This window comes from Dufourea novaeangliae, unplaced genomic scaffold (assembly GCF_001272555.1).
Source record: "Dufourea novaeangliae isolate 0120121106 unplaced genomic scaffold, ASM127255v1 scaffold71, whole genome shotgun sequence".
Lineage (NCBI taxonomy): Eukaryota > Metazoa > Arthropoda > Insecta > Hymenoptera > Halictidae > Dufourea > Dufourea novaeangliae.
Genome location: NW_015373945.1, coordinates 183,875 through 201,552, shown reverse-complemented (window position 1 = coordinate 201,552; position 17,678 = coordinate 183,875). Strand labels below are relative to the sequence as shown.

The 17,678-nt window shown below is 36.4% G+C and overlaps 1 protein-coding gene across 1 annotated transcript in view; it reads right to left on the bottom strand.

Annotated features, from left to right (window-relative positions):
- LOC107186031 (zinc finger protein 787-like) overlaps window positions 1–17,678 on the bottom strand; it is a 59,124-nt gene that overhangs the window by 24,981 nt on the left and 16,465 nt on the right. The window contains exon 5 of the mRNA XM_015573825.1: window positions 7,128–7,278. Coding sequence (XP_015429311.1) covers window positions 7,128–7,278 — 151 coding nt within the window. The remainder of the gene's footprint in view (window positions 1–7,127; window positions 7,279–17,678) is intronic.

Genomic DNA, 17,678 nt, shown 5'->3' with positions numbered 1-17,678 from the left:
GATTACAGACCCCTGTTCACCGGATCTATGCGACATGTTCGCGAACTTTTCACAAGCTGCATGCGAGCTAGTCGAGATCAACAACTGTTTCCGTCTGTCCTGTTGATATTTGCAAACAGCTCGTTACGAGTTCGCATATGATGCGGTAAAATCGGAGGAGAAATCATATATTGTGTATATCCAAATACTGTCCCGAAGCTTCGAGGTGAAAGACAAGGACAGAAATAAGAAGTGGAAGTGCCATGTTCCACATTTCTCATTAGATTTTCACGAAAATTACGTCAATTGATTCCTTATGTTTCTCTAATCAAAATGATACCAAAAATAACACAATTCGGACTATAATTAACGAAATTACACGAATAATTAATTTGCATAATGTAAAACTAATTTCGTTACAAATAGTCTGATTTACGTGATATTTCGTATAATTTTAATCGGGAGAACGTCAAGAAACCATAGGTGTTATTTCCATATCGATATGGGATCATTCTGCGCGAAGTCTGATACTTTTTGGAGTAACATTTTGGATTTTGTTTATGCTTGGATATGTTGTACCTAGTCTTTAATGATATATAAACGTATCTCGAAGGATTTCTAAAAATTTGTAAAATTATTGATTTTACAGCTGTTTGAAATATAGTGCCAACCTTTTTTCAATAAATCATAACTGTTGAACTAAGAAACTGATCAAAGTGAGCTTTGTGAAATTATTAATTCAGAAAAATTATTTCAGTTACAAAAGGTATTTGTTAACTTTATTTTGCAACTATTTTAAAAAATGGATAAACTTAAAAAAACACGTTCACTTCAAAATGGTCTTATGAAAAGTAATTGAAGTTAACACTGCCTTTAACGCATGGCTCGGCCTGTGTGTTTCGACGCAGCGTTAACTTCAATTAATTTTCACATAGTCAATTTTGAAGTGTCAATATTTTTTAAAATTTGTCCATAAAGAGGATCAATAGAACTATGTCGTTGTAAGAATGTATTGACAAGTCACTATGACTTGCTTGGTAGTTCTAGTGTTAATAACATATTTTCTTTTTCGTCTGGAAGTACATACGTTGATGATTCGTCAATACATCTGTCGCGATCCGTTGGCACGTACATGTGTGGCTCGAATGAATCAAATTCAAAGGTAATCTAATTATTATGCTGATCTGTTCCCCTTCCGGCTTACAAAACCGCCAGTCGGAACCAATTAGACCGTTGTCCAATCGTTTCTCGTCATTTTTACGTTTCATCTGATGAAGCCTCCTAAATACATAAATGATAATTACATAATTCTGGTGAAGAGCTCAACTGCCCATTTACCGTCCACAATAAAAGTGGGTCTGTGTGTCTTCTGATGAATTATTTCTTTCAAAAAATTGTCTTTTTCGTACAATAATGAAAAAATCACATTTTTGGTGATAAAAAACGTTGTCACTGCTGGTTTATTTTGATTTTGATTTAAACAAAAATATCGACACTAGAAGTCATAAAGAACACCGATATAGTTTACGTAACGAAAACTATCGACAATAATCGATATACCATCGATGTTTCTCTAAGTGCCACAGGACCGCCCACATCAGCAACCCTCAAATTATTTAGCACAGCGTATAATCGTGTGAACCGACCGAACAAATAAAAATCGAGCTGAAAAACTTTTAAATATATATCCGAAAAATCGACACTTTCAATTTTTTCGAAACAGCACAATAAAAATGTTCCAACAGTTCTCCCATATTGAAAAGTTCTCGAGGTTCGTATCTACCACCGTCGTTGGCGTAAAATCCCTACCTCGCGATCTATGTGGGTGTATGTAGCGATGGCAACAAAAATAGTAATACATATGTCGTGAGTATGCGAAACTATACGATCCCGTGCGTGATTCACGGGCATATGACACTCATTGTCCGGAGAAACGTGCTCGATACGCGCGCGCCACACACACGAAACGGTCGAAGGAGACATTAGGCGCCCCAGGAGTAACGAGCGTGGATGCGCCCTGTCGAGGATGCGCTCTATCATATACATATTGTATAGTGCGCGTTAACATGCACGAGGCGCGTGGATCAAAAAGACGGCTTAGACAGCACACACACCCAACGTGCATGGTGATACCCCACGTCGTTCAGGCTTTTGCAGTATCGTTCGTCGTGCAAACACTCGTATACCACGTATGTATACATATACCCGACGCGATAAGCGCGCTTTCGTTGCGCCGACCATAACCTCCTCGCTCGTTGAACCGAAAGACGGATCATCGATGTTGCGGGAACAAAACGCGTCGCAAAAAACGTACATATATAGCAGAACAAAATATATAGTCTTGTTGTTCAGCCCACTACTGCCTTTTAATACATTATCTACTTTGTACTATTTAATAGGTTTAGTAAATCCAACTGTCAACAGCCAAGAAACTATTATTAACTACTTGAGGGATACTGGCACGTGTAAGTTATCGTAATATGGCCGAATGTTTGAATTGTGTAAGTGAAATGGAATGAAACGTATCATCTCCTTTTAAATTAAAACGGAACGTCTATCCTCAGACTACTTTAACGAAATTATTTCTTACTTCCGTTGCTATACTTACTCTGTGACCAATTCACCAACGTTTGACAATTTTCTTATCTTTATATTTGCTTCCAAATTTGTAAATGTCAATGTCATAAGCGCCGTTCGCTTAACGTGTACTTCATTGCATGACAACGTTTGCCTATATCTGGACCGTTCATCAGATATTAACCGTGTATTCATATTTTGTAATAAGTGTCATTTGTTTAACGTGTGCTTTATTGCATGGCAATGTTTGCCTATACATGTATGCCAGGAACGATTTCGGTCATACACTTGTCCACGTTGGACAAGTTTTATTATATAACATACAAAACCCCTCAATCTTTCGTTCCACCTTGAACGGAGATCCAAGGTTTTAAACAGTCTACTGCAGCAATTGTTCGTGCCCTCCTAGCCCTTCACGGAGATCCTCGACCTCATACCTGTCGTTCGGCAACAGTCTATGTCCTCGAAAGGGTCCTTTATACTTTGGGAGTAGTTCACAACTAGTCCCTGTTGATACTTCGCTCGTGATTTGCATTATAACAAGGTCACCTTCCTTATACATTGTTGTTTCACGTCTCAGTTTATCGTATCGTTCTTTTTGTTTCTATTGATCCTCAGTAATATGCTCACTAATACTTTGCCTTAAATTATCCAGATCGACCCTATCTATTTCATCCTGATTATCGTTCAACAACCGTGCCTCGGCTGCACTTATCGTATTACAGCTGATTAACGGTTTCATCGGTCACGTATTAATTCCTTTATTATGAGCGGTATTTAATGCACTTTGAATCTTTTTTATTTCCGCCTAACCCATCGATCTGGTCCTCGATTAAAGCGAAGGGATATTTGTCTCTGATCGTTATTGCGTTGAGTTTTCGAAAATCCACGCACATTCTAAAATCGTCCGTTTCCTTTTTTACCAGTGTGACCAGGGTAGCATATTGTGAGTTGGATTTGCGAACTATTCCGCTATCCAAAAGTTCCTGTACCATGCTCTTCAAAACGTTTCGGTAGGGTTCGGCTACTCGGTATGGTCGATAAACTATCGGACTATCACTAACACGTCGTATTTGCAACAATAACGTGTCTATTTTATCTAACTTCATCATTGACGACGACACGCAGTCGTCAAATTCGTGCAGTAATTCGATACATTGTCGTTTCGTCATGTCATTTACCTCGTCGAAATTTAGTTGCGTTGTGTAATCTTAGAAATTTATTTCGACCACCTTATCTAAATACATTTTACAACGCAGAGTCTGCTTAAGCAAAATTATTTTTATCATAATAATATGACTCTGTTTGGGACAATCCCTTCCAATGATTAGTAATAATTGATTACATCATGTGTTAGGTATTCGTCCGGAACCACCGAAGCATCTACCCTGGCAGTTGTACTCATTACACACAAGTTAAATGATACGGTCCGATTCGTAGCGACTATCTGACCTCCAAAACCTCTCAACGCGAAATCCGTCGTCTGAACTGATGTGAGCTTACACTTTTCAACTAAGGACAATCATATTAGCGTACAAGTACTATCGGTATCTATCAATCCTTTAGTCTTATAATTGTTTACGTGGACTACTTTTTCGTACAGATTCGGACGTTGGTTCACGGATGAGGCGATCTCGTATATATCTTTCGTACGTGGACATTTGTCTTTAGTATGCCGACTTGCACGGTGTCTACCCATGCTGTCGCCCGCTTCACCACAATTGAGTACAAGTAAACTTAGTTCGGCGTATTATTCGTCCTTACACTCGATCGGCTTGTCCTTACGTCTAATGCGCGTTAACAACACGTAAAAAAAGAAAAGGGAAGGGAAAAGAGAAAAAGAAATAGAAAATTTTCTTTTCTCTCTGTGCTGCGACGTCTATCCCACTTCTGATATGTAAGTTATCGTAATACAGCCTGGCCATGTCTTTCGACGTTCGAAAGGAATCTGAGATTCGGTCACGTATTAGATGTAGTGATGGGTAATCGAGCCGACTCGAAGCCAACGATACTCCGGCTTGACTTGGCCGGCTCGAACGAACCGGAATGACAGGTTTATGACGTGTCAGCGGAGACGAGGCTCTGCCCAGCCAAGCCTCGGTGCGTAGAGATGTTATTTGATACTCTATAAGCCGCCGCCGACCGACGCTCGGGTTACAATGTAACATACAGAACGAATCACCCATGAATAAAAATTTAAACTTTTACTCCTCGCAGTGTACTTTCTTAAAAATGTTACGAATAAATTTAGGAGATTCTCCTGATGAAAATAAGTCCCAACCCGACATAAATCAGTCTATTTTTAAGAACATATAATTCGTATCGCGACATAACGTACGAATAAAAATTGTTTTCCCTGCATTTCCCTATTCAGAAACACGCAAACATCGTGAAAAAAGTCTCACACATTTCAAATACCAAATCACCTATTAGATATAAAGATGTTATAATAAATTTACACATTATAAATGAATATAATTTTGCATGTATTCCATGTATGGAATACATATCGAGTGCTCTTCTAATGACGATAAAAAATTCAAAAAATTATTAACGAATAATTCGCGATACTTTATTTAACTGTGGTTAAAAAAAAAATCGCATTGCATAATTACATAAATAAATAATTACGTATGCAATGAAATGTAAGATATTTGCAGCCGCTTTTCACAAGATATCACCAGCAACAAAATAATTTAGTTTCAAGGAATAAATGGAACATCACATCAGATCTCGATAAATGGTTGCTTGCAAAATTTGCTGCGATTCTTTTAATTTAAAAGGAGATTCTACGTTTCATTTCATTTCACTTACACAATTCTAGTACCGAAACCCCCTCTCCCGGGAGACTAAGTGCCACTAATCACTAATCAGTAACCATTCTAACACACGTATGTGTACGTTTAGTTTCTCTTTCATTGAAGCATCATTCCGAAACTGTAATTAAATATTCATTAGGAAATCCCAACAAAAATGGACATTCCACCAATTGATTGCCGTTAACATTTATAAATATATTTTAATTAAATACAGTCGAAGAATGAAGAAAATATTCTTTCTGGTCTTGATAAATTCGTCCCTGAAAAGGTTAAACAGTTTAATCGCAGTAGCGAAATACAGGGTGCGAAACAAAACCCGAACGAAATGAGTTTAAATTGCGCGCGCGGGAGTTGAGTGCTGGAACTACTAATTTGATGAAGTAATAATAACTTTATAGCTAAATATGCGGTAAAGTTTGGGTAGGCTTGCATGATTTCATCCGAAACAGATACGAATGAGTAAAGAAATGTGCTAAATATATACAGCCAATGTACATGTAAGAGCAGTAGGTACCTAGAATGTTCACTCTAATGGTATCTACGATTTTTCAGCCGTTTGGGACAGTCTAATAAAAAAAATTATTAATGTTTAGAGAACGGAAAGCCTATTTTTAGGCGCCAGAGGAGTCGCTTAGTTTTCGTAGCATGCATAACACTATAACAAATATATAGATGTTTTAACTAGAAAATATAAAATGTCATGAAAAGACCTGCTCGTCCTCTAAAGGTGAACAAAAATTCTCCGGTTTCAAATGAACAACATGTAACGATAACAAACATTTCGAAAATACATTGTTTTTTCATTGTGAACTCAACGTCACCTTCAATTTTTAGTGTTTAGTGACCTTGGGTTCACTATGAAGAGAATGTATTCTCGAAATGTTTGTTATCGTTAGTGTATATTGTCTACTTAAAACAGATAAATTTTGATTAATAATAGTAATAAATACCGTTAAAGTACCCTAAGTAACCCTGTAGACATTTGTAAAAACGTGTACATTGCGAATTAAAAATTGAAATCAATTTTTTATTCGTGATCTTCTTCTAGCTTCATTCCCTATTTTTTCACTTTTAACTAGTAAGAAAGGTAAAAGAAAATGGTTACGAAGTACCTACAATATTTACTTTATAACGCTATTTACTTGAATTTCACGGAAACCACTTTCATAATATTCTATTTATTTTCCTTCGTCTATTGATAAAATCACGAGCAACAGAATTATATCGAATTATGGAGATAAAGAAGTTTCGAGTATCATTCGTTGAGTCACTCCACACATCACGGAAATGTGTGTCGAGGAGGTGTAGTACACATAGTAAACAATTATTTTTCGTTATCGATGACGTGCACGGCCAAACAGCAGCTCGAAAAGTTACAAACTACGATGTAGATACGTTTACCGGGGTGTCTTCGGGGGTGTACAAAGTATCGTGGGAGCTTTCGACGATCGCGCGCGGCAACAATGGTGCATTGAATAATACAACGAGCGAACAAGGGTATTAGAAACGAGACGAGCCTCGTATGAACAATTCAAAAACAACCAGCGAAGTTTCTTTCGATTAGAAAGTTAGGTACACGCGTCCAGATGCGCAGACCAGAGAACGTTTCCATCGTTTATCCACTCGATAATTCTGCACGCGAAACTTTCGTCGAAGCTGATATCACCCCCGCTCCCTCCCCCAACGGATGTTTCGTACCTCGATTCAAAGAAATGATTTGGGTTCTTTTTCGTTCTTTTTGTTGTAACTCACCGGTGTGTATGTATGTGTGCTTCTTCATGTCCGATTTCTGATGGAACCTCTTGCCGCAGTACTGACAGGGATACGGTCTGGTGTCGGAGTGGATCAGAAGGTGGGTGCTGAGAGTGCTGGAGCGTTTGAAGGCCTTCCCGCATTGTTTGCACTGAAACAAGTTGAAAATATATCGTGTCAGATCATATTAATAAATACGTATTTTTCAAACGTATACAGGGTGAAGCACTTAAAACCGGCCACCTGAATAACTTGGCTGCTATTGGTGATAGGAAAAAATGCATCAGGCCAATATTATTTGGTATCGAGGGGCTGATCATCCGATGTTACTAGTTTTTTGATAGGTGGCGACGTCAAGGAGATATGAAGGTCATCTCTGTTTTTTTAAATGGAACGGTATGTGTTTTTACTTACATTCTGCTAGAGTATTTCAAGACGAAAACAATGACCTATTGGAAAGGTCATTCGTGGTCTGGGTTAAGCCAATTGTGATGGAAACTAATTCACTTTGAAGAAATGATCAAGCACCGTTGATTTATTTTACGACTAATTGTACAAGTGTTCAAAATGGTGACCTTGAACATTGATGCATGCTCTGAAGCGTTGCTTGACGGATAATACGGCATGTTGAATTTCAGTTGTGTTTCTCGCGGCACAAGCTCTTCTTGTACGCTCTTTCATATCTTCTTTGGTTGTTGGTATTTCATTATACACTGGCTGCTTTAATTTTCCCCACAAATAGAAGTCCAGAGGTGTTAAATCTGGAGAACGTGCAGGCCATTTATGATTTCCTGCACGACTAATCCAACGATCTCCGAATGTCACGTTGAGAAATTGAGTAATTATCCGTGCAGCATGAGCAGGGCATCCATCTTGTTGGAACCACATAGTTTACCGTATGTGAAGCGGAATATTTTCCAGCAGGTGTGGTAAAATTTCCGTTAAAATGTGTTTATATCTCGAAGTGTTTAATGTGCCATCGATAAAATAAAGATCAATTATTTCACCGTTAAGAAGTCCGCACCAAACGTTTACAGACCAAGGTCTTTGTTTATCCACTTCTCGCAGCCTCCGTGGATTTTCTATTGACCAATAATGCATATTATGACGATTGACTTGGCCACAGTTTGTAAATGTGGCTTCGTCCGTAAACAAAACTTTAGTCAAAAACAGCTCATCACTCTGTAATTTCTGCAGACCCCATTCACAAAAATTTACACGGTTTTGAAAATCATTCCCATGTAATTCTTGGTGAAGTGAAACATGAAAAGCGTGGAATTTATTTGAATGTAATATTCGCAAAACACTTCGTTGACTGATGCCACTTTCACGTGCTAGCTGCCTTGTACTAGCATGGGGATTTTGTGTTACAGCTGCTAAAATGTTCATTGTATTTCGATCATCAGTTGCTGCCTTGGATCTTCTTCGTATTTTGTTATCTGCGCGTCCAGATTCTTGAAAACTATTAATAACATTCGTAAATGCAGATCGTGAAGGTGTGACACGTTCGTGAAACCGTTCAGCATACAAACGGACTGCATCTCTTACAATTTCGCGACATTCCCCATAAACAAAATCCATATCTACTTTCTCCGCTATTGAATAACACATTTCGGAAAGTTGAGATACACTTCGCTCGGCAGAGATTCTCATAAACGACTAATTATAGTATGTATAGATGAAGCGTACAGCGTGATTGAATGTTTATTTCCATTCAACGGCCCATAACAAGAGATTCCGAGACAGAGATGAAGTAATAATATCAACAACCAGAGACGGCAAGGAAGTGTTCGACCATTTCCTCAAAGTAAATTATTTTCCATCACAATTGACTGAACCCAGACCACGAATGACCTTTCCAATAGGTCATTGTATTTGTTTTGAAATACTCTATCAGAATGTAAGTAAAAAAATATACTGTTCCATTTAAAAAAAACAGAGATTACCTTCATATCTCCTTGACGCCTCCACCTATCAAAAAACTAGTGACATCGGATGATCAGCCCCTCGATACCAAATAATTTTGGCCTGATGCATTTTTTCCTAACACCAATAGCAGCCAAGTTATTCAGGTGGCCGGTTTTAAGTGCCTCGCTCTGTATAGGTACTATCAAGGTCCATGAAAAATATAGTCACCATATTTTCGTCTACAGTTCCGGACGAAAAAGATACGACGTTCCTCATTTTTTTGATTTCTATTATTTTTTAACATCAACTTAAAACCGTAGTATATTGGGTTTTATACAGCTTTTAATTTTCTTTCAAAATGTATATTTAACACATAGATACTAGAGTTTTAAGTTGACTTTGAAAAAGAATAAAAATGCAACGAATTAAGACAGTGGTAATTTCTTTTACCGGTACTGTGCATAATCGCGATTTTTGCAATGCGAAACCTTGCATTTGGTTATCGTAAATAATTAACATGGGAACTACCAAACCCGTGAAAATGACCGAATTCAGATTTGTTATTATATAACTATTAAAATCATAAAGGTTCTTTCGTTGGTATTTATATCAATCTTTAATTTATTATATATTTACATTACATTATATTATGCTATAATGTATTGTATATTATAAATATTAATATATTATTCAATTTAATTTAGTGTACATAGGTATATTCAACACTAGTGCTTCTAGTGTTCGGTGTAACATATAAATGGACCGGGCATTTATTCGGATTTAAGATGAACTTATTTATTAAGATTAATTAAGTCCTGGATATGACGCAGAATGAATTAAATATGGGGTATGCGTGGCTTTGTGTTTTCAGGTTTGACTGAAAAGTAATGAAGATAGATTGAAGTATTGGGGATACGTGTTCTCACTTATCATAAGATACAGTTTCGTTTAAAAAATAAGAACGATAAAGGTGGGATACATATTTCACTGATTATTTTTCGAATAGAATAATCGAGTTATACAAATATGCCAAATATTTACATCGCAACTTTAACAAAGATGTTACCGTTAACGAAGATCAATAGATTTTCTGTTTTATCTTCAGCTTATTAGAGCTCGCAATTATTTCGATTGAACCATGTGTACTAAAATATACTTCACTACGCTCTACCAAAAAATAAGCAAGTAAATATGTACTTTCCGCAGATTCTGATAACATAGCTACGTTGTATCTGCGTGTACTGTTTAAGAAAATAGTATATTACAACACATTCGATTAAGTTGAACCGAAATTGAAACTTAATTTACACGTTAATCATCATCATGTAAAACAAATTATATCGCCTTTGGCCATTGTGTATTCTTTTTCATAACGTTACTTAAATTATCATAAAATAATATAAGAAATATGTAAAATATGATCTGACATTTTTAACTATTTTTAGACAATAATTTGACCGAATTCATTTGGATATAGGCGGCTCATATGGGAAAAAACAGTGTTTGGCCACTGTATCTTACATCTTATCAAATACAGGTGTAAACTTGTTAGAATTTATGTAAGGATAACTAATCGTAAGTGTCCAAGAATAATGAATCCACGTTATTTCTTTAAGATGGTGTTTATTCCTCCGTGTTCACAACTCAATGAATACCTCATGTTCTTATAAATGTTATTTGGGTAGAACAAATTCCTAGCTACCAAGGTTTTCTGGACAACTAGGCCATCTTAATACGGTTCCTCGTAAAATCATACATAAAAATTGTTAAGAATACAGGCAGCCGAATCTGAACGAAGGACGTAATTTCCAAACTAATACAAGTGGCTCAATAAGCCAGAATGTATTGCATTCATTTGGATGGAAATAGCACTTAACTTGTTAAGAAAATATATTTACCTATTAAACATCAAATTTCTGTAAAATCAAGTATATGTGAAGATTTCCAATACTTTAATAATCTTCCCAAAAACTTTAGGAAAACTGTACATAGTTTTGGGTCAGATTGATCAGAACGGTACACTCGAGAGTTCAGGCCAAGTAGCAATTTGTGTCAATTTAAGATCACCATATTTTCCAGTTAATTATATGATAATTAAACACCCCCAGAAGTACATAGACGACAAATATACAAAGGGTTGGTTCGCCTATCGAAATCGGTGTGAGCGTTTTACGAGGAAGACGAACGCCGCGCTGCGCCGATGAGACGATCGCGCCCAGGCGCACCTGTGTTCACAGACCCGTCGGTTTTTCTCCTCGACTAATTGTCGCATGGGCGCCAGTACTGACAATGCTGCCCGACCTAGGCGTGTCTCTTTTCATGATACTACACGCATAGGTAGTACATGCGTGGAATCGCGTACGAATGCGAAATATTGTTACCAGTCTGCACCCGGTGCACCCGATGGACGCGACTTGCCACTACGCATGATTCACAACCCTCATCGATCAATAGTAAGAAGCGATATTGTAACGATATCAATTCTGCAGAATGTAAAGAACCACGATAATCACTCTAATGGGTTTCCAAAGCATCTCGCGACGACCAAGGAACAACAGAGGATGATCTCGTGTAAAACGACGTTGTTGGAACATTGACGGTGGAGATTCATTGCTAAGCATGACGTCGTTTTATGAAAAACGAATAAGACAAATTAATAATTTTACCTATATACAGTGAGAGTCGAAACTAAGTATACACCTTACAAAGGTGAAGTTTGTGTACTTCTGTTGCATCCTACTATATTACGATTATGGCAGTAATACAATAGGATATGCTTTTCATGATGAAATCGTCATTTTACGAGAGTCATACCACACAATAAAGTCAGATAACTTTCAAAAATATTACATACATATGTGTACGTAATGTGAGTTAAGTTTATAAAAAGAAATGTTATACTTTGGCTACCATGGGACTATATAGGGTGATGAAGAAGAGACATTAGGGGCTTGTAGTACACCCCGAGAGAAGTAAATAATGTTTAATCAACATGGGTCTTAGAATCAATCCCTTTAAAGAAAAATATAAAAGTTGTTTTTTATTTTTGTTACAGATGTTCCATATGTCTTCTTTCCACTTCAACACAAGGCTCACATCTGTGGATCAGAGATCGACGTACATTTCCAAATATTCTTTCCGTCTCTCGTAATGCCCGTTGTCATAAAACCTTGAATTAATGTACTTCTAAACCAATTTTTTCTGTTTACATTTAATATTCTGCGAGGTAACTCATTTACGATATCGAACGCTCGTAAATCTAAAAGTTAATTTTACTTGACATCACTTAAATCTAAAAGTTAATTTTACTTACTACCACTTAAATCTAAAAGTTTCTTTACTACATTCGACGAATACTATAAGCTCTTAAAGTCTTACACCCTACTGTTTTTCACCTTGTATAGAGTAGAAAGCAGATGATTAGTCGTTCATAGGTGAATCGACAGGGTAGAATGAAATTCATAGAAGTTACCTTGTTGAGAAAATTTTTATGTTGAATATTCATTAGGTGAAGGTGTTATTAACCCTCATCAGTTCCTCATTTTCCCAAATCAATTTGTCTCTCGGTGTCGAATTGAGACAATGGTAAAACATTAGTACAATGAAGAGATAAATAATTAAATTTGCAAATTCTTTAAAATAAGTCACGGAGCATCAGCGACAGAAATAACATAATTTCTTAGGAGAAAAATATGTCAAATTGACACAAGGGACGATGTGGGCTAAATCTGGTTTGAATAACTAATGTCTGTTCAGTTTTTGCTGTTTCTACTTGGGTGTACGAATGCATGTTTGTTAAATTAATTTTCAATGATTGATTTTCTCAGAATCGAAGTTTTATTGTATGTTCTCGACTTATTTTTGCATGAGGAGTCAACTTTCGTTCAGTTGCACCACGATGCCGGATACACCCTGTGCTTATGAGTAGGTATAATATGCGTGACACGAAACGGAACATGGTGATGGGAGAATTACAACTGCCACGTTTACTATTTTTCGTTCTAAGATATTTAAATAATTGTGTTGAAATAAAAGAGTAGATCAAGATTCGATAGTGTGGGATCGGGACCTCTATATCCAACAAAAAGGCGCAAAAAACATCACTGGAAAATAGGAGGGCTCCTCGGAGAAGCATGTTGTAGAATCTCAGTTTTCAGCGCCGAGGGTTGTGGATTCGAATCCCACTTGGGCCCTTATTTATTCCAACGCTCCTACAATAGTGAATTTGAACATTGGAAAGATGACTAATTGTGTTCATATTTTCGAAATTTATGCTTAGGCATTCATTCGGAATGCATACATAAGTTCGAAATTGTATACCAATTTTCTAAATAGGATTGTAATGTATTTTTATACATCTTCCTCTCTCTCTCTCTCTCTCTGTCTAGTAAAAATGGTGTAGGATGTGGATCGCAAATGCAAATCATTTCTTCTTGATTTCTTTGGCAATGAATTATGTAGAGTAATATAAGAGTAATAGTATCATTATCAAATTGCATTACAGTAGAATTTCATGTAATAAATGCATCTTGAGAGTTTTAAGCGATTCTCCAAAACTCGGTGGAGCAGGAAATTTAATAAAATTCAGCCAGGTTTTCATTTTATTAGGAACCTGATAGAACCCGTTAGTAGAGTGTGAAACCAAACAGATCCCTTAAAAATAATAATATTTTTGATTCCAGTCGCTGTAAGGTTTTGTAAACAAAAATCTAGATTCGAGTGAAAATCCGCAATTTAATTATTACTATACTTTAAATATTAAGACCAATCTTGCTTTCCTATTAAGATTTTCTTATATAATTAAAGACAAAATGAAAAATTTACTGAATTTTCATTAGAATATAAATTTTATTGTACCTGATAGAATTGCATGTAGGATAAACGCATAAAATCTGCAATTCAGCCGTTACTGGTTAATTTGACTGCGATGCTTAAGATTATTTCGTTCGAATACCAAATGTGCCGAAAGGAAATTAAATCGGACAAAACTCGGCGCGTTTTCTTGCACGATGAACTACCGGTTCGGTGAAGAGACCTCGGAGTCGAGGATTTATAAGCTCATTAGAATCCATTACACGTCTCTGCGGTCTCGCAAAGGAACACGCGAACGAGTTTTGGTGTACTTCTTCGATGTCGTCCAAATGCAGTAACCCGGTGAGTCGCAAGTTGCATTCGGGATTGCGTACATACAGGGTTTTTAAACAGCCGCCTGACCGCGAAAAACCTATAATTTGGATCATTTCCTATTACTCAATTCTCGGTTTCTTCAACTTCCTAAATGCCTAAGGATCCTTAAATACAAAGTTATTTACATATAAAAATTATTCAAATAGGTTAATATGTACAGAAAAATCTGTAATTTCTACTTTCTTTGCAGTCAAAATGACTGATGAACAGACTCTTGTAACGAAAATTAAAATGTTAAAACAATTCATTTCCTAGAACTTTCAGAACTTTCATTGTATAGTAGTATGAATATGAAGAAATAGTTAATTTATAAATTTGTATATTTTCAAAAGTTTGTCATGTATATCAATCCGATAAAAGTAGAAATACATTTATCGTCGGTAGTTCCCAGTGTTAAAAATACCATTTGGCAGTCAATGTTTCTTTTTCTTGTAAAGAGATACAAATACTCAATTGCGTTACGTGTAATGGAGTTTGTACAGGAAGGTACTTAGTTTTGTTTAAAACAAGTGAAAGAATTCGATGACATTTCAGAGTAGACGTAGTACTAAAAAATAAGCCAAATTTCACTGAATATATCTCACTATATTGAGTAAGACAATAGGGATTAATACAAACTGCTTAAACCGTTACCGTAATCTTGTACTTCGGGTTCAGTTGTTTGGTATTTTTTTTCTTTCGAACAATCACATGCTATTTTTTTACAACTTTTTGTACAATTTAATTTTTTTTTCAAAACTTTTTTCATGCATTCTTGTACAGTGTAATAGTCCGCAATGAAAGAAAAGCAAAAGAAATGAAAGAAAGCATTTTTATTATGAAAGACGAGGGAATAGACTATTCGACAATCAGAGACGATCACTCGGTACCGGATCCGACTTTACGGTATGTTCGCGTGTACGTAACGGTATAACATCGCGAAAGACTCGAATCGACGTTACGAATTGAAAGATCGTGAGACATTTGCAAATGAGAGATTTATTTCAGGTCAAAACATAGTATTAATGTGACGGGAGCAGAGTAAAACGGTCCACAGATTTTTCGTATCCATTGCTTCATCCGTTTTGACAGTAGAACGTATTTTGCAGTCTGATAATGACGTTTGAGAATTATATATCGTACTCTTAATGAGCTTCCGTTTACTTGAATGTTTACGGGAAGATTTTTGTAATTCATTGATAAGCTAATATTACTTTTATATGTTTATAACGTTGCTATTATTATTTCCCAGAACCTCTGTGCTATGTTTGACAATTTAATCGAATGTCAAAATTCTATATCGCAAATCTTAAGGTTCGTTTAATACAAATAAGTTACCAATAAATTATGCAGCATAAGTTAGAAGCAAAAACTTTTATTTAACAATTGGATGTTAATATCATCACGTTGAAACTGCTGTATATAGTAATAAAAATAATTTAGTTTCTTTAAATATTAAAAGGTTGTTTTACACATTTTTATACACTCATAGCATAACAAATTAAAATGAAAGGTTCATGAAATTCCAAAAATTGAATAAAACCATTAACAGGAGGAATCTCCAACAAAGTTGATAGAAAAAATCTATAAAGAATAGGCAAATCCTAAACAAATCTATAAAGAATATGAATTTACATAATTGCATGAAGAACACTACTATCTCCAGCAAGTTTCATCGTTAAAGTCAACGCAAATCAACCCCTGAGCTTAAGCTATCGACTTCTAAAAACAATGTTTGCTCTACACTCAGCTGTCTCATCAAATCTATCCGAAAACACAACATTCAGGTAGCTGTTACACTCTAACCGCCTATCAATCACCGGAATGAAATTCGACTGGTCACACAAAAGTCGCCTAAACTTTCACAGGAAGGCAGGAAAGTCTTTTTTTCGAAAACTGGTCAAAATGAAATTTTTTAAGTAATTAGCAACTGTTTGTTACTATGACATTTACTAATATATTGAAATATAATTAAACAATGACAAATGATTGTCATCAACAAAAGTTGATGAAATTATTTCATGCTTCTTAAAGACTGGAGAACGCTAGGATGTTTAACGTATGCCAATTAACACCTATCTACGATCTCCCTAAACGAACTCTGCTAGATCCGCACTCTTTAATTCAAATAACATTTATAATCCTTATTTCGTGTATTACTATATTTAACAGTATACATATCTGAACTACGTAACCTACTAAATATAGAAATGTTGAATTTTTCATGAAAATCGAAAAAAAATGTTCACAGTAAATAATTTCAAAAATGTTTTGAAATTAAGGTTACCGTATTAAATTCGACATGTTAATTACATAATTTTAGGCGAACATCAGAAAATTATTAATTTCCACACATATTAATTTAACACAAGAACTACCAATGATAAATGCATATCTATTTCGATCGGTCAATAAACATGACAAACTTTTGAAAATTTACAAATGTATAAATTGACTAATTTCTTCACTTTCATATCGTAATAAAAGTTGCAAAAGGTCTGCGAAAATCAATTGTTATGAAATTTCAATCATCGCTACAAGAATGTACTGACAAGTCATATATTGACTTGTTTGATAATTCCAGAGTTAAAAACAACATTTATGCCAGTGGTATTCGATCATTCGTGGTAAATTTTGCATTTCTGACAAGATATTCGAATTCGGCCACCTCCAAAACATAAGTACACCGATTTTCATGAAAATCGAATATAGTTACGAATTTTGAAGAAAGGCACCACCGTGCATCGTCTCGGTTCGGTGAAAATAAGTCTACCCAAAGTGGCAATCGCGCGGTTTCCGTGTCCCCCTGGACTCGTCGTTATTCGACGAGAGTTTCCTATCGGTCGGGAAGATACACGAATGATGATGACACAAGACAAATTTTGAGGGACCAGCAACGGAAAGAGTTCGATGGAGCCCTGGGGCGTGTGGCGAGGATCGAAGGAGCTTTTGTCGGTCGGAATCAGGATCGTGTGACGCGCGTGTGCCCCAGTTATCCTAATATGTCCACCGGGCTGTTACGTGTGTCTCGCGTAAAACTGTGTCCGGGCCGAGTTTCTACTTCCATTCAATCAGCCTCACCGTAATTGCGCCCGCCGTCTTTTGTCGAGTTCCGACATTCGTCAAACGCTTGACCCCCTTCGTCTTCTTCGAACGCTACACGGTACAAACTTTAGGGGGGCACTTGCGCCACCGCGAAACACCCATCGCGTGACCACGACGCGTTGGATTTCTCTTCGTATATGCAAATATTCGATCTGACGGAAACCCCGGGGATCCCACGAGAACGACGGACGGACGGATCCGTCTTTTGCAGAATGGGACGGGACATTTATTAGCCCTCGTCCGTACACGCCTTTCAATAAACCCGCGGCCTTGGTCCCGGCCATTACGGTCAATGGCGACGCCATTTAGAGAGTAATCGCGTGATGTGTATGAAACAATGTTTCTCAAGACGCGGTAACAGCTTTATTTTTT